Source organism: Lepus europaeus, chromosome 16 (genome assembly GCF_033115175.1).
Source record: "Lepus europaeus isolate LE1 chromosome 16, mLepTim1.pri, whole genome shotgun sequence".
In the NCBI taxonomy this organism is placed as follows: domain Eukaryota; kingdom Metazoa; phylum Chordata; class Mammalia; order Lagomorpha; family Leporidae; genus Lepus; species Lepus europaeus.
In genome coordinates this window covers 51,129,284-51,153,588 of record NC_084842.1, presented here as the reverse complement: position 1 = coordinate 51,153,588, position 24,305 = coordinate 51,129,284, and the positions used below count along the sequence as shown (strand labels likewise).

The following is a 24,305-nucleotide window of genomic DNA, read 5'->3' as shown; positions in this document are numbered from 1 at the left end:
AGTCCTACATGAAAACAATGGTTATGTCCTTAAGGTGACTCTGAAGCTCTACAAGACCATGAACTCCCTACTAAGCACTCAAATAAACCACATTTCCAATAGTTGCGTAATCATGTTTACTTTATTGCATTCTAATTCTTTTTAAAATTGTATCCAAACATGATGTACATGATAGTTCCCTGTTAGTCTTAATATATCTAATCCTCAACAGTGCAAATAGTCTGAAGGTGAGATATACTGTGTGCTTTTATAAAGATTATTGCATACAAGGAACATATGTGGAAAAATCGGAAGATACAGATGCAGACAAGTTGATCAGTTATATCTTTTCCCATATCCATTATGAAAAATCCCACAATAGGATTGTTCTTGCATTCCAGTACCCCACAGAGAGTGTGTAGGCCTTGTGCAGTGCACCAAAGCACATGCTGCTTTTGAGAAAAATTCCTAGCTGTGTCTTTGTCTTCTTCCAAATGACAGTAAACTTTACTCGCATGATTAAAAGGATAATGAGGCTTAGCCCTGCCAATGACAAGCTCTTCAATCCTGTGTAGAGTCTATGGGCCCTCTTTCTACTCCAGCTCCTTCAAGAGATGAAAATTCTGTCTCAATAAGTGGTTTCAGAAATTTCTCCACCTTGGTCAATCTTTGCTTCAGTTTCCGCTGCATGGACTCATACTCAGCCAGGATCCGGGCAAACCTCGTTTGCATGAGATCCACCGAGCCCTCCATTCGAGCAACCTTCTCTTCAAGATCTTTAGGGTCACCACCAGCGTTTGCAATGTTCACATCCAGCAGGCCATCCTTCATCAAGATCTGCTTCCCTTTCTCTTCCAGCATTTTTTTGGCATCCGGATACTCAGTTAGAGCCTCCATGAGGTCATCTTTTGAGAGACAGAACAGGTCTGAATAGCCAATGCTTTTAATATTGGCTGTTCTTCGATTGCCAGCTTTGCTGCCTTTGATGTTAAGAATGCTGATCTCACCAAAGTAGCTGCCATCACTCAGCACCACAAACTGAGTGATCCCATCATCTGCCACCACAGCGAGTTTGCCTTCCTTGATGATGTACATCTCTCGTCCAATATCCCCTTTCTTGCAAATATAATCTCCAGGACTATAGACTTGGGGTTGTAATTTCAAGACCAACTCCACCAACAGACCAGCTTCACAGTCGGCAAAAATGCGCACCTTTTTTAATGTGTCTAAGTGAACGTTGATGGCGATTTCTGCTCTCAGTTTATCAGGTAGGTACTTCAAGACTTCTTTCTCATCAACTGTCTTTTTGTTGGTCCACAGATAGTCAAACCACTTAATAACTCTCTTTTCCATATCCTTGCTTACATTGCGGAAATTCATGTATTGCTTGATAGCGTCGACTCTTGCCTGAAATTCTGCCCTGGCTGCATTCATGTTGGAAATCATAGAACCTATATTACCAACAATGGTAGCAAAAATTAATACTCCAATTAAGAAATCAACCACCACAAAGACATACTCAGAATCCAGCACAGGAGGTGGTGTTTCACCAATGGTAGTCAGAGTCAGTGTAGACCAATAAAGGCTGTAGACATATTTTCTAGCCAAACGACCAAATTCAGGATCATTAACGTCAGGGTATACCCATGCATCATTTCCAAATCCAATAGCTTTCGAAATAGAGTAGTACACACATGCATTCCAGTGGATAATGATGACAATATACATGACAAGATTAGAAATTCTGAAGATGTTTGGGTAGTTCGTCCTTGTTTCTGTTCTCTGAAAGAACTCAAACATACGAGAGATCCTTAATAGCCTGTTTAATCTGATTTCTGGATAGTTCCACCCCAACTTAAAATACAGCAGATCAGTTGGTATCACTGACAGAACATCAAGTTTAAATTGCAAATTCGATTTATATTTTTCTATGAGTTTGCGCTCTTCCTTCACCAGCAGTCCTTGTTCTAGGTAACCTAAAACACAAGGAAAAAATCAATCTAACAGTTCTCGTTTTAATGTCAATACGAACTTCTCTAAAACAATTCGCAATTAACTTTGTTGAGTTCAAACCAAGAATTCATTTTCACTAAGTATGATGTTAGCAGTGTAATAAGATATTAGTACCAACCAACATAAGATTGGGAAAATATTCTATGGTAGAAATAGAAAGTAAAACTTTGGAAGTGTAAAAGTGAGAGGTTTGTATACATACACGGATCTATTACAAATTCTTGTGTGTTTATTCAAATCTGTACACAACCAGCATCCCCAAACAGGTGAAGCCATTCCTTTGGTGGAATACTGTTCACGTGATCCTGTAATATACATGTATCGAGAAGGCCTCTGTACTAATTTTCCAGGACAGAGCTCTTAAAATCTTCAGTTTTCCGGGTGGGAGGTTATGGGAGGGGGAAGCCACTGTAATCCATAAGCTGTACACTGGAAATTTATATTCATTAAATAAAAGTTTAAAAAAAAATCTTCAGTTTTCCAAACGTTATGGGTACTAGGTGCATGTTTTATTCTAATGTTTGACCTTTGACCACAATTCCTGACACAGAGCTCCTAATCCCCTGCAATTTCCTGGGTTATAAGAGTGTCTTTTGCTCTTATGAGGCTACTCTTGGTGGACTCCTGGATGGAGGCTAGTCTTAGAAAGACTAAGCCATATTTAGAAGCTAGGAACCTTGAACCAATCCTTAGGAGATGGGGGCTGGATATTGAGTCAAGATTCTATGATGTCTACATGATGAAGCCTTCTCTAAAAATCCCTGAACTACGGGCTGGGAGAGTTTTTAGGTTGGCAAACATCCACATGCCAGGAAGGTGCTGAGCACCTGAATTCCACAGGGACATAAGCTCCTGCTCTCATGTCCCTTCTAGACTTTGTCCTATACGTGCATCTCTTCATCTGAGTATTCTTCTATATGCTTTATTACACCCTTTATTAATATAACACACTGAGAAATGTGCTTCCCTGAGTTCTATGAGCCATGGCAGCAAATTACTGAACCTGAGGAAGGTGTTGTGGGAACACTGATTTATAGACAGACTGTCAGAAGCCCAGGTCACAATCTGGGGCGTATGATTGCATCTGAAGTGAGGAATGGCCTTGTGTCAATGAGTCCTTAACCTGTGAAGTCTGTATTAACTTGGGTTAGTGTCAGAATTGAGTTAACACCAGGATACACACCTGATGTTGCAGAATTGTCTGGTGTATATCCTGTTGTCTATTTTTCATATCAATGCTTACCCCTTCAATGTGAAGCATAAGTACAACTATTTCCTTTACCCCTGTCTTTGTTGTTCACCTGGGATTTCCCTTCTGCACGGTCACCATGAGCCTTGGGTTTTGAACCCAGAATTTTATCACTCAGATACATGATGTTAGGGGAAGAATTTGCTTCCCCTCCTCGCTTGCTAGCTATCAAAGCTGCAAAGAGGGCACTGCCCCTGGAGCATTTCTCCAGAGCACTAACGTTTAGAGAAAGTTTGGATTTCACACAATGATTCTTAAAAAAAAAAAAAGTTTCTATTTTGTGTGCACTAGTCTCATTGGCACACGTACAACGTGTAGAAACTATGAGGCTATACCTACTTAATAAGAATACCTCAAATAGGATGCTATCAAATGCTTCTCCCTGGATAATTAATGCCATCCCAGGAGCCACTAAGTTAACTTAAGAGTGTTTTCTTTTAAAATTTCTAGTTTGGTTCTGCTGGATACAATGACATTTTCCCCCAGACCTCTTTAAGATATCTTCCTATTAGGTAGCAATTACCCTTTCCCCACAGAGCTGGTAGAATATTCCTGAACTTTCTATTTCTGTTGCTTAGCATGTACCTAGGGAGCAGGGTAATGGAGGAAAACCACTGACCCACATTCTCAAGGTTGCCTAGTGACGTGTTTCTGAATGAGCTTGAAGTGGTCCAGGCCCACTCGTGGGTTTTTCTGAACCTATTTTGAAGAACACTTGGATTTGAAAATTTCAAATTATATGATGGAGATAAAAGCAAGAAATTTTAAAATATCAAAGCTGAACATATTTACCTGTCCGTGTTCGTACAAACATGTCAACAAGATAGATTATATCTGACAAGTAGTCACAAATGAGCCAATATTCTAGGTAATCAGATTGAAGTTCATCAAAACAGGCTCTGTAAAGGAAAAAGTGAATAAATAAAATGAAACGGGGCTCAATTTAAGTAAAAGTCCTCTTGGTATAATTTTTATCAGATGAAAAATACAACAAACTAAGGCTAACAAGTGTCCTTAGAATTCATTTCAGACAGAAAAATAGCGGAAGAAACCTTGAGGAAGTACATTCCCAGGGGAGAGTTGGAGAGAAATCTGCAGTGGATATTCAGCAGAAGGAAGAGGGGTGCTGTGGATCAGGATGGAAGGTGCAGGCACGCAGCCATGAGTGCAGCCACCATACACAACCTCGCAGCCGAAAGCTGGAGGGTACGCCAGCTTTGGAGAGTGAATTGAGAGCAGACTGTGGCAGCCTGTGCCACAGGTGATATTACCAGAAGGAGAGCCTTGTGGACCACACTGTCTTTGAGTCCAGCCTGGAGCCCTAACGGGGTGGAGGGGGTCAGAGTACCTGCCTACCCCAGCGAAAGAAAAGCATGTTTTTTCCTCCCTATCATCCAGCAAGGGCACCTGCAACTGGTGGGGAGAAGGCACCATTTTGACACAAGTAGAGGCTGTGGCAGCTCTCCCCCTTGCAACGAAGGGATTTTAGCAGAGGGAAAAATCTGTGTTCCCAACTGGCTTTAAGTCTGGCTGGGAGGGTTGATAGGCGGCTGTATACCCACATAGGATTGTGAGGTGCCCCCATCCTTTCAACATATCTCAGGCTCTGGGGCTCAAACTGCCAAGGCACAGCACCCACAGGAAGCTGGCTCTAGGAATATGTCTGCTGTCTCTGTGGATTGGACAGGCTAGTAGGCAGAGCCGATCCTCTCTATCCCATGATTATGGGAGGCTTGAGTGCTACGATGGTGGGAACTCTGACTGCACGATACGGCACAGGTGAAGTCGGGTCTCTGGGCAATCACTGTGACACCAGAGGCTCAGAGCTCCCTGACTGCCTGGGGTGGGTCACTACACAGGGATCCCTGATCACACTGACAACTACACAGATCCTTTCTGTAGTTCACATAGCAGCACAGGTGCCTAGAGGAGATCTATTACACCCAACTTGGGTGTCACCCTGGATACTCGCCCCACACTGGATCACTGACCAGAGCTCTCTGACCATACCCAGAACACACCTCTGGGTATTCACTGAAAGATCAAACACTACACCAAGCTACAGAGGCACAGTTCAAAGATAAAATCTATCAGAGCAGGGATGGCACTGTGGCACAGTCAGTTAAAACCCTGGCCTGCAGTGACAGCATCCCACATGGGTACCAGTTCAAGTCCTAGATGCTCCACTTCTGATCTAGCTCCCTGTTAATGTGCCTGGGAAAGCAGTGGAGTAAGACCCAAGTGCTTGGGTATCTGCACCCATGTGGGAGATTCGGAGGAAGCTCCTGTCTCCTGGCTTTGGATCAGCTCAGCTCCAGCCATTGCAGCCATCTGGGGAGTGAACCAGTGGATGGAAGTCCTCTCTCTGTCTCTTCATCTCTCTGTAATTCTGTCTTTCAAATAAGTAAAATATTTTTTAAAAAATCCATCAGAGAAAACCAACAAGTATTTCCACAAATGCCTAAGATTAAATGCAGAAGTTCAAGAAACAAAAATAAGGAAGACAACATGACTCCCACAAAGGGACACAACCACTCTTCAATATTAGAATGTGAAGATGAAGAGACTGATGAAATCCCTGAAATGGAATTCAAAAGAGTGATCACAGGGTTGCTCAGAAGCAATGAGGAGCAAATTCATGAGTTAAACAAATTCATACGTGACGTAGAGGAAAAATTTTCCCATGAGATTAAGATTTTGAAGAGAAATCAAACTGAAATATTAGAAATGAAGAATTCAATATGTCAAATAAAAAATGCAATGGGAAGCCTTAACAATAGACTTGGTGAGGCAGAAGAAAGAACACCTGAGATAGAGTGCTAATATTTGGAAACACATCACTCAGACCAAAAAAAAAAAAAAAAAAGAAGAAGAAGTTAGAAAAATTAAAAACACTGTTCAAGATTTATTGGATATTATCAAATGACCCAACATATGGGTATTAGGAACTCTTGAAGGTACATAAAGAGATAATGGATCAATGGGCCTACTCAGTGAAAAAATTACAAAAAACTTTCTTAAATTGGAGAAACAAAGAGACTTCTAAAAACATGAGTCACACAGAACTTGTAATAGACATAACCAGAAAATATCTTCACCACAACACTTTATAGTCAAACTTTCAATAGTAAAACATAAATATTTCAAAGTGTGCACAAGAGAAATGCCAAACTACATTCAGAGGATCTCTGAATAGACTCACAGTTGATTTCTCTTCAGAAACCTGACAGCCCAGGGGAGAATGGAGAGACAGAGTCCAAGTCTTAAAAGTAAGCATGAAACAAGTCACCTACCTTACACTTTATACAAAAATCAACTCACAGTGGATCAAGGACCTAAATCTACAACCTGGTATCATTTTTTAAATCAATCTTTTTTTTTATTTGACAGGTAGAGTTACAGACAGTGAGAGAGACAGAGAAAGGTTTCTGTTCCGTTGGTTCACTCCCCAAAATGGCAGTGATGGAAGGAGCTGCTGCACCAATCTGAAGCCAGGAGCCAGGTGCTTCTTCCTGGTCTTCCACATGGGTGCAGGGGCCCAAGCACCTGGGCCATCCTCCACTGCTTTCCCAGGCCACAGCAGAGAGCTAGACTGGAAGAGGAGCAATCGGGACTACAACTGGTGTCCATATGGGATGCCGGCACCACAGGCAGAGGATTAACCTAGTGAGACACAGTGCCAGCCCCAACCTGATATTATTAAATTACTAGAAGAGAACATTGGGGAAACTGTGCAAGATATTAGCATAAGCAAAGACTTCTTGGAAAAGAACCTAGAAGCACAAACAATCAAACCCAAAATAGACAAATGGGTTTACATCAAGCTAAGAAGATTCTGCACTGCAAAGGAAACACTCAGAAAAGTTAAGAGGCAACTGAGAGAATGGAAGACAATATTTGCAAACTATGCAACTGATAAAAGATTAATATCCAGAATCTACAAAGAGCTTAAGAAACTCAACAACAACAAAATAAACAATCCAGTGAAGAAACGGGCAAAGGTCTTGAACAGGCATTTTTTTTTTTTTGACAGGCAGATTGGACAGTGAGAGAGAGACAGAGAGAAAGGTCTTCCTTTGCCATTGGTTCACCCTCCAATGGCCGCCGCGGCCGGCACACTGTGGCTGGCGCACTGCGGCTGGCACACCTCGCGGACAGGCATTTTTCAAAAGAGGAAATTCAAATGGCCAGCAGACACATGAAAAATTACTCAGGATCACTAGCCATCAGGGAAATGCAAATCAAAAACACAATGTAATTTCTCCTCATCCCAGTTAGAATGGCTCACATACAGAAATCAACAAGTACTGACGAGGATGTGGGGGAAAAGGTATGTTAACCCACTCTTGGTGGGAATGTAAACTAGTACAGCCATTGTGGAAGACAGTATGGAGATATTTCAGAAAGCTGAAAAGAGATATACCACTTGACTCAGTCATCCACTCCTGGGAATTTATTCAAGGGAAATGAGATCAGCATATGAAAGAAGATATACCTGTAACCTCATGTTTATTGCAGCTCAATTCACAATAGCTAAGATATGGAATCAACCCAGATGCCCATCAGCTGAAGATTGGATAAAGAAATTGTGATATATATATATATATATATATATATATATATATATATATATATATATAATACTACTCAGCCATAGAAAAGAATGAAATTCTGTCTTTTGCAACAAAATGGATGCAACTGGAAACCATTATATTTAGTGAAATAAGCCAGTCCCAAGAAGACAAAGACTATATGTTTTCTCTGATCTATGGTAATTAAAAGAGCACAAAAAACGTAATGTATAGGAGTGAAATTGACATTTGAGATTTGATGGGTGTTTATAGCCCTTATCTTTACTGTTAAGGAACAGTGGGGTTTTTTTTTCCCTTACAAGAAACAAAAAGAATTCAGTTCCTCAACCTTGGATTTCCCAAATCTTTCTCTGAGTAGTTGGGTTTTGTTTATTCATACTTCTGAATTCCAACATTCTTTCCCATTATACCAGTTGGCTTTATAAAAACATGAACTAAGAATAAATGGCCACAAGCTAAAGCCAGAATATGTTGGATGAAACCCATTAACCACCAAGTTCATATTAACTATGTGTACCCAAAGCACTTTAGGAAATTGTACTTGGTATTAGATAACTGAGATGTTTACAATCTAAAAGATACCAAATCCTTGATTTTCTCCTACATTATCAACATTTTTTGTTGTAGGCTGAAGAAAACACAAAGTATCTGCCTATACTTTAATTATATGAATAATAAAAACTTTTAATGTATCCACCCTCACTCTCCCCCTTCCTCCCAATACTGAAGATCCAAGTATACAAAGAATTAAGACATCTCTTTGGGGTCAACACTGTCGCACAGCAGGTTAAAGCCTTGGCCTGAAGTGCCGGCATCCCATATGGGCACCAGTTCTAGTCCCGGGTGCTCCATTTCCTATTCAGCTCTCTGCTATGACTTGGGAAAGTAGTAGAAGATGGCCCACATCCTTGGGCCCCTGCACCCACGTGGGAGACCCGGAAGAAGCACTGGCTGTTGCGGCCATTTGGGGAGTGAACCAGTGGATGGAAGACCTCTCTCTGTCTCAAACTCTCCCTGTAACTCTGTCTTTCAAATAAATAAAATAAATCTTTTTTTAAAAAAGACATCTTTTCTTGATCTCAGGAAAACACACTGAGAATAACTTCTCTTTATAATCTGTGGTAGAGATGTGAGATATGTTCTGAAGAGCTATGGTTCAAAGTTTTTAATAACTTGGAAACTAGAAAGTGGGGATGATATCCACAAAAAATAGATACCTTGCAATAATCATAGTCCAGTTGTACATCACAGGTAAAGTGATACAAAACAGCCAATTGTAATATGTGTTTCCTGAGGGATCAATAATCATGACTTCTTTCTTCTCCCTAGCAGCAATTAGAAATAAAAGGGAAGGTTACCAAGAGACAAAAATCTTTTTATACCATATCAAATATGATGATGACTGCTACCCACAATTAATGACACAGAAGTAAACTGGAGAAGCTCACTCTGCAGTGGGAAGATTAGCATGGCATAAGTGCATGAGCCATAAGACGTTGGTGAGTGAAGGGACAATTAAATGACCAGTTCTACATTAAACTGTGATAAACTTTCACGAAAGCCCTAGGGTTCCTACAAGGCAGCAGCCCTTTTATGCCCTAGGCACTGACAGAGAATGACAGCATAGATCACTAAAAACTATAACTTATTCCATAGACCCTTTGGAAGGTTGTGGGTGGTAGGATAGTGACTTTGTCACTCCTCATCAAGTACAAAGTCACCAGGAACTATATTGTGAGGGAGAACTCATGGCTTCTTTCTCATCTGTAGGGAAAGAAGGATATTCTGACACTATATAATACAAAGCCCTAATGAGAATATCAGCATATATAAAGGATTCTTTAAGAGAGGCAATAGCGAGTAAGAGATAGGGATGAAGAAAATATGGTCAAATGGAAATTTTTTTAATATTCTGGTATCAAGCCAATATTTTTAAAAACTTTCCTTCTCACACAAATTTCAAAAACTTTCAAAACAGACACAAATAATTGAATCTCGTGTCTGAAAAAGGATTATGTTGGGGCCAGCACTGTGGCTTAGTGAGCTAAGCCTCCGCTTGTTACGCCAGCATCCTATGTGTGCCCCTGTTCTAGTCCCAGCTGCACCTCTTCCAATATAGCTCTCTGCTATGGCCTAGGTAAGCAGTAGAAGATGGCCCAAGTGCTTGGGCCCCTGCACTCACATAGGAGACCTGGAAGAAGCTCCTGGCTCCTGGCTTCGGATCTGCCCACCTCTGATCACTGTGGCCATTTGGGATGGAGGACCTCCCTCTCTCTGTCTCTCCCTCTCTCTAAATGTAACTCTACCTCTCAAATAAATAAATAAAATCTTTATTAAAAAGGAATTATGTTAAGTAAATTCAGAAAACAATTTCCCTTTAATAAAAGGTAAAGGAGCTTTACATGTGCCATTGGGTCTAACTCTTGTGAAATTCTAGCTCTCAAATGTTTGTTTCAAAAAGAATAGTCAGGGCAAATGTTTGTCCTAACAGGTCACCAGTGTCCCAAACTGGAGTGCCTAGGTTCAATCCCCCGACTCCATGTTCCATCTAATATGGACCCTCAGAAGCAGAGGTGATGGTTCAAGTACCTGGGTTCTTGCCACCCACATGGGAGATCTGGATTGAGTTCTTGGCTTCAACCCCCAGCCATTGTAGGCATTTGGAGATTGATCCAGAAGTTGTGAGTGCTCTCCTTTTCTCTGTCTCTTTCTCCCTCCCCCAGAAATAAATAAATATTTTTTTAAGATTTATTTATTTGAAAGAGTTACAGAGAGATAGAGACAGAGACAGAGATAGAGCTCTTCCACCTGTTGGTTCACTCCTCAAGTAGCCGCAATGGCAGGGGCTTCTTCCAGGTCTCCCATTTGGGTAACAGTGGTCCAAACATTTGGGTCATCTTCTACTGCTTTCCCAGGCACATCAGCAGAAAGCTGGATTGGAAGTGGAGCAGCTGGGACTCGAACCAGCACCCATATAGAACACCAGCATCTCAGGCAGCAACATTACCTGCCACATCAAAACGCCAGCCCTAACAAATAAACTTTTTAAAAAAAATAATGCTTCAAGAGGCTGATATCTTGTTGTCATTCATACCGCTCTCAAAATTAGTCACAGCTTTTACAATGAGGCTTTTTTTTTTGCAGTATTAGCCATATAATTTTCATTAGTCAAAATAAAATTTAAAAAATTGGATCTGTGTAGGTTGAACAAGTTGGAATATAGTATTTAATTAATAAGCTTATTAAATTTTATTTGTTTTTAAATATTAATAGTAATATTGTAGTAATCCAATTTTCCTTGGAATCTATTTCCCAGTGATAACTTTTTCTTTCCCAATGCTTGGGGAACAAAATTACCATACCAGTGAAAATAATTGGTGAGAAATAACTCTTGATTTTAGGGAAATTATAACAAAATTTTAATTTACATTTTGCAAGAACTCATTTAAATGTTTATCTTATACATTTGTTTGTTTTTATTATTGGAGAGGCAGATAGAGAGACACAGAGCTTCCACCTGCTGGTTCACTCTCCAAATGCCTACACTGACCTTGGGTGGGCCAGTCTAAATCACAGACTGGGAACTTACTCCAGGTCTCTTACATAGATGGCAGGAACCCAATTCCACGAGCTATCATATGCCACCTTCAGAAAGCTGCAATCAGAAGCTGGGCCAGGACTCCCAGGGGCTCCCATATGGGACACGGATATCTTAACCAGTTTCGTAACTACCAGGCCAAACATCTACCACTAAATGTCTATTTTAAAATGTTCCAAGATATTTAGTCTTTACACAAGGTCTTGTTAGAATAAAGCTTTTTCTTACTTCACATCATGAGAAATTAGGCTTGCAACTAAAACTCAATACCAATCCATTTCTAATTGGAATGCCAGTAAAAATACTTAACTCTTCTTTCTTTTCTTTGTTTGTCTCCTCTTTCTTTTTCTTCTCTTTCTCTTTTTCCTTCTTCTTTTTCTTCTCTGAATCCTTTTTATTTTCATTTTTATCATCTGATTTGCTGAAAAAGTTGAGTATGTAGTATTAAAATATGAAAATATTACAAGTGGAAAAACATGGGGTCGCTCGTGCCAAAGTCTAACTTACCTCTTCTTTTCTTTTTTCTTTTTCTTTTTTTCTTTTTGTTCTCTAGAGAAGAAACAATATCTCCGTCACATAATCACATTTTACTCTGACTTCCACTCTTATTTGCTTGCCTCTCCACTGAGCAAGAATTCTCAGCCTTGCATTTCTAGAGAGGACTCAGTGCTTAGAAACACAGTACTCTAGTCTCCTAGGGGAGATGTCTGCCAGAAATGGACAACTATCCAGTTAATAAAAGAAACAAACAAAAAGACCTGGGTTAATAGATGTGGAAAACTGAAGAAAATGGAGATAAATAAAGGCATAAACCCAATGAGAGAAATTTAGCAACAAGAGACCCAAAAAAGTATGCTTCCAAAATGTCAATGTATAAAAGAAAGTTACTTAGAATTTAAATGTCTTGATATCATTTATGTTTATGCTTGGATAAAAGCATCATGAATTTCAAGAAGATGCTAATCTTTTCTTGAGATTTTCAAATTTTCATGAGTAGTCAGAAAGCTCTGTAGTAATTTAGTAGAATCCTAATTCCCATTATTAGAATCATTCACTAGATTTAAGACCACCTTTTTCTATGTACTATTTCTTCTTAGGAAGAGATTATGTGGTTAGAGGCTTTTTCTACAATTTTCTACAATTAGCTTTCTCTTTCAGAAGAATGGAGTCTGGAGTCAGACAGACCCAGGGTCACAGTTTGTTATCCTTGTCAGCTAAGAGTGCTCAGGAAAAATTCATTATTCGGGGGTGAATGAACAGTCTGTCTCACTGCCACTAGGCTAGTCAGAGAAGGCTGTTAAAGAGAGACGCTCACAGATCTGAACCTAGGCCTCTAAATAGGGGTAAAAGTTGAGAAGAGGCAGCTTATTAAACGGAGGGATATTCTGAGTGCAGATGGAATTAGTGCGTGAGAATGACCCTGCAGAATTGGAAATCTAGTGTTGAAAGGCAGGAGATAAGCCTGGGGAGGGAGATGGGGCTTGGTGTCGAGTTCCTGGAGGAGGTCTTTCCACACCAGGTGAGTTTTCTAAATGAAGAAAAGTAAACCTGAGCGATGCCCTGTGTGGATCTGGCAGAGCACAGGACCCAGGCACTCATTCCCTACCTGCCAGGAGTGTGCTTGCTGACAGCGAATAGCTGTCCCTCGCCCTTGGCTGGCCTTGGCTTATAGAAACTACCACACTCATGTTTATGCCCCCACTTTCTAGGGCCAGCCCTTAGCCAATGACTGTGCATGGGCACAAAGGCCCAGCCCTGTTACCCATTTATGGGAAAACTCCAAACGCTGTCCTATAAGTTCTGAAGCTCAACGTTGGATATCAGTTCTATTCCCTGCCCAACCCAACCCTGCGCACCCCCTCCCCCAGCTCCTTCCTAGAAATTGTTCCTGAGAGCATGCTCAATAAACCTCTGCACACGAACCTCCACCTCCCCGGGCACTTGAATTAAAAAGCATTGGCTCAGACCAACCTCTCTCAAGTTTTTTTGTGGGAGCAGGGCTGGGGTGGGGACTAGGATTTTAATTATATCTTAATTTTAAATTAGTTTTTAACAGATTCAATTTCCTTTGCAGATACAATTCTAAGAATATAATGATATTTCCTTCCTACCTCCTTCCTTTTCTACCCTCTTTCCCTCCCACCCTTCTTCCTTTGCCTTTTTTTTAAGTTTTTGAGATAACATATTTTACATTACAGTAGAAAGGCATAATCCTTTGCTGAAAAAGAAGTTTAAGAAGTAAAAAGCAAAAAGTCCCTTGTTTAGTGGGAAAGTAGAAAGTGACTATAAATAATAATTAAATAGAAAAATGACCACTTGATCCATATATAGTAAATTTTAAAGTATAATTAAAACTATAGGCCGGCGCCGTGGCTCAACAGGCTAATCCTCTGCCTTGCGGCGCCGGCACACAGGGTTCTAGTCCCGGTCGGGGTGCCAGATCCTGTCCCGGTTGCTCCTCTTCCAAGCCAGCTCTCTGCTGTGGCTAGGGAGTACAGTGGAGGATGGCCCAAGTCCTTGGGCCCTGCACCCCATGGGAGACCAGGAGAAGTGCCTGGCTCCTGCCATCGGATTAGCGTGGTGTGCCGGCCGCAGCACGCTGGCCGCGGTGGCCATTGGAGGGTGAATCAACAGCAAAAGGAAGACCTTTCTCTCTGTCTCTCTCTCTCTCACTGCCCACTCTGCCTGTCCAAAAAAAAAAAAAAAACTATAGTAGTATATATATATATATTTTTTTTTTTTTGGACAGGCAGAGTTAGACAGTGAGAGAGAGACAGAGAGAAAGGTCTTCTTTCTGTTGGTTCACTCCTCAAATGGCCGCTATGGCCAGCGCTGCGCTGATCTGAAGCCAGGAGCCAGGCGCTTCCTCCTGGTCTCCCATGTGGGTGCAGGGCCCAAGCACTTGGGCCATCCTCCACTGCACTCCTGGGCCACAGCAGTGAGCTGGACTGGAAGAGGAGCAACTGGGAGAGAATCCGGCACCCCAACTGGGACTAGAACCTGGGGAGCTGGCACCTCAGGCATAGGATTAGCCAAGTGAGCTGCCGTGCCAGTCAGTGGTATAATATTCTTAACCACTGGTTTGACAAAGGTATTTTATTATTATTATTATTTTGACAGGCAGAGTGGACAGTGAGAGAAACAGAGAGAAAGGTCTTCCTTTTCCATTGGTTCAACCCCCAATGGCCGCCGCGCTGATCCGAAGCCAGGAGCCAGGTGCTTCTCCTGGTCTCCCATGGGGTGCAGGACCCAAGCACTTGGGCCATCCTCCACTGCACTCCCGGGCCACAGCAGAGAGCTGGACTGGAAGAGGAGCAACCGGGACAGAATCCGGCGCCCCCACCTGGACTAGAACCCGGGGTGCCAGCACCACAGGTGGAGGATCTGCCTATTGAGCTGCGGGCGCTGGCCTTGACAAAAGTACTTCCAATATGGGTAGCTGCATTGTTCATCTATAAATAACCAAACAACAAAATAACAGAGTATCATTGCCACTGAGTTTACCAAATGTGAGGGTACTTCAAACCATTCATGGAAAATGGAATCAAAAGATAAATTTATCTTGGGACAAACATTTTGAAATCCATTTATATATTTTTTATAATATGCATTTTCCATTTTTTGAAAACCCCTCTAATTTGTTCTATAACAAGTTTATATATTCCAACCTTTTTACTGGATTTCTTTAAAAAGTAAAGCTTTGGCTTTCTGTACTACATATACTTACTGGTCCTTATTACTGCTGTTGTTAATGTTGAAAAGTGCCATGGTACCCGGCAAGTACTGCTGCCTGGGAACGAAAAACATCGCGTGAAATCACAATAGTCACAAGCTGTAGAATGTCCCTGGCAGTCTTAACAAATTCTTTTCGGCCTCATTACTAATGATTGCTCAGATGATTTTTGAAAATACAGATCCCCCATGAATCATGAATTGCCAAATAAAGTACCTTAAATCAAAGTGGTTAGTAAATGCCTATTGATTAAGGTTCACATTTAGCTTCCTCACTGGCCTTGAAGGAACCAACCTGGGTGTGCTAACTCCCACCCAGAGACTTAAAACTGTCAGGGAGGATAAGAAAGAAGACAAGAGAAGATGAATAAAAATAGCAGGAAGGCAGGAGGTGGCCAGTGAGAAGAAAAAACAGCAGGGGGAAGTAAATAAATAAACCAAAAGTGACTATGTCCCATAGGACAGGAGCCTGTGACCCACACCAGTGCCACACTCCTGCACACCCTCAGAGCCCCACGTCTGAAGCTTCCATAACCACTTTTTTTCCTGCGAAGGATTGATAGCATTTCTCTTCCAGCTACTCATCCTACTGCTCTATTTTCTGGAAGTAGGGTCAAATGGGATACAGCACTTCAGAGAATAATTGCTTCAGGACCCAGAAAGAAGGATGAGACAGGAGCAGGGAAGAAGAGGAGCTGGGCCATAAATGTCCTACAGGACAGACATGGGTCTCCAGGGAAATGATCAGCGAGAGTGGGTATGACTTGGAACCCAAGCCCATGAAAAACTCCAGGCACAGGCAGTTTCCCAGAAGAGGGAATGAGTCAGGAACATGGGAAGCAAGCTATCCCCGAGACTCTGCATAGAGCAGAATAGCAGGAGCATTTACCAGCCCACACTGTGGAAGGAGAAGAAGACCTAGCACCTAAAAAACTGTTTAAAAACAGGTTCTGAGGGATAGAGGGCACCACTCACCTCTGTGGTGGTCCTTCCCTTCTGTGTGAGTTATCTCCAAAGGAACCCCTTGTGTGCAGGCTTTCATTTTCTGACTCTTCAGATACAGAGGCACTGTCATCTTCAGAAAAGGAGCTACAGTCCAATAGGAGGCAGGGATGAATTAGGTCTCACCGTGGAGGAGCAGCCTTGTTCACTAGGGCTGCCACTGCCTCATCTCTTCCTTCCCTCTCAGACTAACCCAGTCAACAATTCTTAATTACAGTGAGTTGAGAACTGTACAGAATACATAGAATTATATAGAGCACAAGCACATTTGAGTAAAACATATTTAACCAAGAAACTATTTTCTAGGACTGCCACTTTCTTATTGGTTGGTGTTAATATTTACCAAACAGAAAATGTAATATCTGGGTTGTTAAGTTGTATTACAGAGTTGTATAAAGGAACTTACTGCCTAACAAATATTTCCTTCCACTAAAAAGAAATTCAACCACATTTACACATATCCTATCTATTTAGAGGGTAACCACTTTCAATTACACTTTTAATTTTTAGCATAGCATTTTGTAGCCTATGGACTTTTTCACATTTGTCTATCACAATGTCACCCCTTTAGGTCTGAAATGTCCCATGAAAAATGGCCCTGCCAGCAACTGAAGAAGTATTTGGCAAGGGTGCCCAGGAGGTACTTCCAAAACAATGACAACTGTAACATTACATCCATTTGTTAGAACAGTTATGCTGGTCCAAAGTAAACATCAACTCACTCAAGCTCATGGCAAAGTCCAAGAATATAAATCATGAAGTTAAACTGAAATTAAGGCCAGTTAATTAAACAACTCTGGCCGACACTACACACACAGAGATTTACCTGCATGCTCCATTTTCCATCCTTCTTATTTCCTTTTCAATATCTGGAGCAATCACATTGGGAATGTTTATAAAGGAGCGCCGTGTATTGATAATATTTGGCTTCATGGTTAGTTTAGTATCTGAGGAAAAAGCAGCCTTATTAATGGAAAGTTTAGTTTTATTACACATATCATCAAAAGTTTCACTCTACCATTCTTCTCAACCTGTGAAAACACTCAATTCCTGTCACACACAGAATTTACTCTTTGGTAGAATAAGATATGAAACACATACAAATTAAAAATAAATATTAAAAAAAATGGAGATGGAGGGCGGGCATTTGGCTTAGCAGCAAAGATGGCGCTTGGGAAGACTGCATCCCCACATCAGAATGCCTGGGTTCCATTTTTGGTCCTGGCTCCTGACTCCAACTTCTCACCAACGCAGACCCTGGGAGGCTGCAATGATTACTGGAGCCTGCAATGATTCGACTGACTGGGTCTCTGCTGCTTCTGACTTTGGCTCTGGCCCACTATATGTATCTGAAGAGTGAACCAGCAAATGAAAGTACATGGGAGTGTTCTCTTTCTCTCTCTCTCTAATAAATAAAAACCAAGATAAAATGGAATGGTGTTTTTAAATTAAACAGAAAATTGGAAAGTCACGTAAAGAAGTTTTCATTCTGGGGCTATGCCATGAAAACAGGTTATTGCTAAGGCATAAAATGATGTCTTGGCTGCAGCTCTCTGGACCATGCTGTGTCACACTTCAGTGCCTTTGCTTGTGCACTCCTTTAGGATGGAAAGCACGTCTCCCCTGGGTCCAAACAGGTGCCAAGTCTAAGCCACTGACTCCACATCCTTGATAAAACTTCCTTCTCTATTCGCTACTCTGCCTCTGAATTGTGAGCATATCACACTTATATTTCCCTGTGCTAAATTGCTGTGTATTCTGTCTTCACAACGAGGCAACAACCTTTTCTAGGGTGAAGATTATTGTAACCATAGTAGATTTCCAGCACATGAAATGTGTACTGAGTGAACAAAACTTGTTCTTATGTTTTAAAAACTGCACTCACGTGGATTTTCATCAGAAGTTATGAAAAGTCATTGAATTTACAATGATTTTGAAATGCTTCTTAAGGTGGTAGGTATGTTGGATTGGCCCACAAAATCCTTTCTTCTCTCCTTCTAGCATGATTTTAGGATCTGCAAAAACTGGAAGAGCTCAGAATCCTTCATTTCTCAGACTCCTTTTCAGCTGAGATTCTTGTTGTCACTTAGATTCAGTCAATCGAATGCACTTGTACAAGAGTTAGAAAGTGGAAGTGAGGTGAAGATAACAGTTCTTCCAACAAGAACAGGCTACCAACAAGAACAGGTGGGAACACATTAAATTTTCTGAGAGAGCAATTCCTGCTCAGTTACTACTGCCTTTTGGGCGCCGAAGGCGGGACATCCTGTATCTCCTGGAATGAATCTGCTCTCAGGTACAGTGGGGAGGAATTCCTGATCCCTGGCTCCCAGTTAAGGTAATGCATTCATGAATGAACAGTTCCAGTGGGAGCCTCCTCTCTGCCCAATTTCCAGGCTGTGAAAGAAAAGGAAACTTCCATGAGGGCCAGTGCTAATATAGCTTTCTGGGATCATGCCTGGCCCTGAGCTTATCCGCCCTAATCTTCCAATGACTGCTAGTTCCTGGCTCCCAGAATTAAACCTCTTGCTATGTAAAAGAGCCACTTTCTGTGTATGAAGAGGTTCTTTTCCTTATTTTCAATGCATGGGACACTACAGAACATAGAAAATGGTGATCAACAGGAGAACAAGGAAGGGAAGAGAAACGTGAGAGGAGAAAAAGAAAAGGGAAAGAGGGTGGCAGAGCACATTACGCAGACTTCTTGTTATTGGTGGTGGTATTGTTGTCTGGTGTTCTTTCTTTTTTTACTGGAATTTAAAGATCCATATATAATAAATTCCAGAATTTACTGCAAATGTTTACATTAGTTTAACTTTTCAAGACAATGACAGTATTGCTTATTTAACTATATTCACCAATTTGTTGCTGAAGAGAGTGGAAATCACTGTTACGCATGCCCCAACTCATAAGCACTAGAGGAAATTTGAAAAAAGATAAGTTAAACAATTACACAGAAAAATCTTTGGGATATTTTAGGAACCTCTCACCAGATGTAGAACTGACCTGGCTAGATATAAATAATACTAAAGTTTCTCAAAATTTAAAAACTTCAATTAGCTTTGGCCATTCCCTTATGCTGTGAACATGGATAGCTTATCAGGCAGATGTGTTTGTGGTTTGCACGCACATCTTTGTTTAACCATTACTTTGTTCATGGTCCCTTTACAAGGAATTTCTGACCTGCTTTTTTCTTCCAGGGAAAGTCGCATTTGTCCTTCAAAAATCAGCTCATATATCACCTCTGTGAAGACTCCAGTGATTAGTTGGGCCAAAGAATTTATCAAACTTCGCTTTGTGTTCCTATAGTTCTATGTCTACTTCTTTACACACTGGTCAACACATAGACAGTGACATCGTTGGATCAAGCTCCTGACTCCAGCCTCCCACCAGTACAGACCCTACGAGGCAGCAGGTGATGGCTCAAGCAATTGGGTTCCTGCTACCCACATGGGAGACTTGAATTGTGTGCTCAGTTCTTGAGTCCATTTTCTGTGAGGTTTATATTGATTGCTTAAAAAGAAATTTATAACATAAAAAAGAAATTGCCTGTAAAGAAGATGGTATGCAGTCAATCAATAAATAAATGAAATGTGAAGATTTTAAGAAAGATCCAGAAGCTAGAGAGAATGAGCAGTATACAGGTTACTAGGAAGAGGTAGGGGCAACTATGAGTGCTGACACCTGACAGCCTGCACAGCCTCCTCACAAAACCTGTCTTTCCTAATGAGAGACCAAGGGAATATGGATAGAAAATAGGCTAATGCTCTGCCTGCGGCGCCGGCACACCGGGTTCTAGTCCTGATCGGGGCACCGGATTCTGTCCGGTTGCTCCTCTTCCAGGCCAGCTCTCTGCTGTGGCCCGGGAGTGCAGTGGAGGATGGCCCAAGTGCTTGGGCCCTGCACCCGCATGGGAGACCAGGAGAAGCACCTGGCTCCTGGCTTCGGATCAGCGCGGTGCGCCGGCCGCAGCAGCCATTGGAGGGTGAACCAACGACAAAAGGAAGATCTGTCTCCCTCTCTCTCACTATCCACTCTGCCTGTCAAAAAAATAAATAAATAAATAAAAAAGAAATGAGAAACCAGTAACAGCAGTTAATGACTCACACTCATCAGGGAGTAGTTGTCCTACGAAGAAAATTTCAGATTCAATTACTTCCATACTCCACTTTGGGAATTTGAGAATACTGTGGTTTGAGTGTTCAAATAAGGGAAACTCTAATTTTAAATAGACTTTGCAAAAAAAAAAAAAACAAATCTCCATCCCTATTTCACATCAACACAAAAATCAACCCCAGATGGACCCTAAACTCAAAGCAAAAATAACAAACTATGTTAAATCTGTTAAAAAAAAACTTATTAAAAATTAAAAATTTAAAAAGCAGTGGTACAGTAGTAAAGGTATAAAATATTTTTAAGAATAAACAAAAAATATAATGTTTTGTAAGGGAACAGTTTATTCAGGGAATCTTGGATGGTTTGCTATAAAATCATTGGTGAGCTATAAAATGTTGCATGTAGGTAGAAAAAAAATCACAAAACACCTACAAGAAAACATGAGTGAATATCCTCATGTGCTTGGAGCAGGAAAGATGTCTTACAGAGGCCAGAGAAAAGGTTCTAAGTCCAAAAAGTTTGGGTGAATTGGATATCATCAAAATTCTAAACTTTTCATTATCAAAAAGTAAGAAAATATAGAGGTAGGTCACAGACAAGCATATTCACAGCAAATTTATCTGGCAAGACTTATATGCAGACCATACTAGCTATTTGTACAAATCAACAAGGAAAAGAGAAACAATTCAATAAATATGGACCAAAAAATTCTTCGTAAAATATGCAAGAGTAATCAATACATATAAGGAAATGCACCTAATACCACTAGTCATAATTTTTTATAGATAATAAAAATTATAAGCAGAATGAGATGCCATTTGACACCCATACAAGTTCAGGACTGACAACTCTTAATGGTGGAAGTGAAGATCCTACACTTCTTTGTCAAACTGTTTGGCAATTCCCTAAAAAGACAAACACACACCTGCTCTATTAATGATTCCACTAGAGGTATTTATTCAACAAAATTAAATCATATATACAAAACACACTTGTACAATAATCCTCATAACAGTTATATTCACAGAAGATCCACACTGGAAGCAATGCATGTTTTCTCAGTAGGACCATGGAGAAACAAGCTGATTTCCAGGGTGAAATACTTCTCAGCAGTAAATAGAAGTGAACTCCTGGTGCCTAAAACAACAATCTCAGGAACATCCTGACGTGAAAGAGACTGGATACTAGAGTACATGCTGTATGATTTCATTTCTACAAAACTCAAGAATAAGCAAATAATTCTTTGGTGGCAGAAATCAAAGTAGTAGATGTATAAGGGGAATGAGATTTACTACAATGGGGAAGGTGAGAATTTTATGGAATGAATGTGGAGGAATTACATGAGTGTATACACTAATCAAAAGTCACCACATTGTACCCTTAATAAATGTGGTTTTCTGTACTTATGCAAATTTTACTTCAATTTTTTTAGATGCAAAAATTAAATAGAATATCAAATATAAAAACTGGCATAGCTGGTTAAGCCACTGCCTGTGACACTGACATCCTATATGGCAGGTTCGAGTCCCGGCTACTCCACTTCCCATCCAGCTTCCTGCTAATGGTACTGAGAAAGCAGTGGAAGATATTCAAGTGCTTCAGTGCCTGCACCCATGCAGGAGACCAGAGGAAGTTGGGCCTGGCCCAGCCCCAGCCGTTGAGGCCATTGGGGAGTGAACAGCAAATGGAAAATTTCTGTCTTTCCCTTTCTATCTATAACTTTGTCTTTCAAATAAATAATTTATTTTTTTAAAGATTTATTTATTTATTTATTTGACAGAGTTACAGACAGTGAGAGAGGCAGAGAGAGGTGTCTTCCATCTGATGGTTCACCCCCAAAATGGCTGCAACAGCCAGAGCTATGCCAATCCAAAGCCAGCAGCCAGGTGCCTCTTCCTGGACTCCCATGCGGGTACAGGCTCCCAAGCACTTGGGCCATCCTCCACTGCCCTCCTGGGCCTCAGCAGAGGGCTGGACTGGAAGAGGAGCAACCAGGACTAGAACCCGGTGCCCACAGGGAATGCTGGCACCGCAGGCGGAGGATTAACCTAGTGCTCCATGGCGGCAGCCCCTCAAATAAATAATTTAAAAGTTAGTACCCAGAAGAAATCAGAAGTTTAAAAATTAAGTATATGTAGTACGATGACATTTTTCTTTAATGTTATAACAAAAGTAACAATTTACTGAGTTCTTACTGTGTGCCAGGCATAAAACTTCCTATAATTCTCACTATCAACTGTGAAGTAATATCCTCTGGTTCTCACAGTAAGAAACCTAAAATTCAGGAATGGCTTAATTTGCCAAAAACATATAGCCAGAAAGTACAACAAATAAATTTTCCATGTGAGCCACATAGATGGTACCAAAATCTATGCTTTTAACAACCATGTTACATTGATTCTGAATTTCCCAAAAATCTTTTGCAGTGAGACACAAAATATTAAAATTTAAATTTTAATATTATAATCTTAGTATATTATGTCTTTTTGTTTTATTTATTTTGAATGGTAGAGAGGCAGAGAGAGAGAGAGAGAAAGAGAGAGAACGTGAGCTTCCATTCTCTGGTTCACTTTCCAAATTCCTGCAGCAGCCGAGGCCAGTCCAGGCCAAAGCCAGGAGCCCAGAAGTCAATGTGGGTTTTTTATGTGAGCAGCAGGGACCCAGGCAATCAAGCCATCACTGCTGTCTCCCGGTGGGCATCAGCAGGAAGCTGGAATCAGAAACAGAGCCAAGACGCCAACCAGTGCCCTCCAATATGGATTACGTACATCTCAAGCAACATCTTAACTGCTATGCCAAACACCCATCCCAGTACACTATTTCAATAACTTTTTAAATAACTTTTTATATTTGAGGACACTGAATCTCAATGGAAACAAAGCAAAGACTCTCTCTCTCTCTCTCTCTCTCTCCACACACACACACACACACACACACACACACAAACAATACTAATTTAAAATCAAGAGACTTTTTGGTGCTTTTTGGCTTAGTTCCCAAGATATGAAGACCTCTATAGGGTAAAATCATGGAAACCTAGAAGTCCATCACTTCAAAAGTCACTGTAACCAACCTCCCACGCAAGTCAGGAGTGCCTCGGTGGCATTCCTGATCAATTTTCACCTAATGTCTCTTTGAACACTTATGGTTATGGAAATCTGCCTTATGAGCAACTCACTCTATTATTGGGCAGCTCTGTTCGTCAGGAAATGCTTCTCATTTTCCTGAACGACATTTGCTTTGCACACTGCTGCGAGGACTGAATGAGCAAACTGCTTGGCATTACACCTAGCACACAGCAAGAGCCCAGGAAAGGGTCACTTTTTTCATGGGTTTAACGACTGTAACAGATAAACACATCACAGTAGCAAATACTGTTGAGTTACAGGGAACTGCCTGTGACTCCCAACCACTTGAACTCGCCCTAAGGGATTCAAGAGCAGGAATGCCCTCATCTGTCCTCAGAACTTTCCATGTCCATTCACAGGACTTTAACTTAAATGAAAGAAAGATGTGGGAAACCCGTGTAAAACATACCTAACTCTTAAAGGTAAAATCATAATGATTTAATAAAATGTTAAACTTCCAGTGGATAACATAGGTAATGCTTTTTATCTCACCCCAGAATTCAACAATAACTAGCAAGTTTTAGCAATAAATAGTAAATAGAGAATTTTTGTTGTGCTTGCTAATGAGAATGTTGCCCATATTTCCTTTATAATTTTAAAAAAACTTCTACTATAGACTCTGTTTTTTATAAATTCTAGGTACTTTCTATTGGTGTTCCTATTATTACAAAATTTTTCCCTTGACATATTGTAACTCGTATCTTTGCTATATCAGAAAATTATTATATTCAAACCAGTTTCCTTATTGACCTTTACAAAAATTATTCCTAATCGTTTTCCTTTAAATTGTTTTCAGCAATGTACTAATATTATGCAAAACAGATTCTTTTTAAAACTGTTTATTTTTGTTTATTTGAAAGGCAGAGTGACAGAGAGATCATCACAACAGCCAGGGC

General features: G+C 40.7%; 1 protein-coding gene across 1 annotated transcript in view; it reads right to left on the bottom strand.

The window, feature by feature from the left end:
• Positions 1–250: 250 nt before the first annotated feature.
• CNGA1 (cyclic nucleotide gated channel subunit alpha 1) overlaps positions 251–24,305 on the bottom strand; it is a 51,197-nt gene continuing 27,142 nt past the window's right edge. The window contains exons 2-9 of the mRNA XM_062213104.1: positions 16,992–17,112; positions 16,139–16,252; positions 15,159–15,221; positions 11,939–11,980; positions 11,742–11,852; positions 9,051–9,158; positions 4,034–4,140; positions 251–1,955 (exon numbers count right to left, since the gene is read on the bottom strand). Coding sequence (XP_062069088.1) covers positions 541–1,955; positions 4,034–4,140; positions 9,051–9,158; positions 11,742–11,852; positions 11,939–11,980; positions 15,159–15,221; positions 16,139–16,252; positions 16,992–17,098 — 2,067 coding nt within the window. The 5' untranslated portion in view covers positions 17,099–17,112 and the 3' untranslated portion in view covers positions 251–540. The remainder of the gene's footprint in view (positions 1,956–4,033; positions 4,141–9,050; positions 9,159–11,741; positions 11,853–11,938; positions 11,981–15,158; positions 15,222–16,138; positions 16,253–16,991; positions 17,113–24,305) is intronic.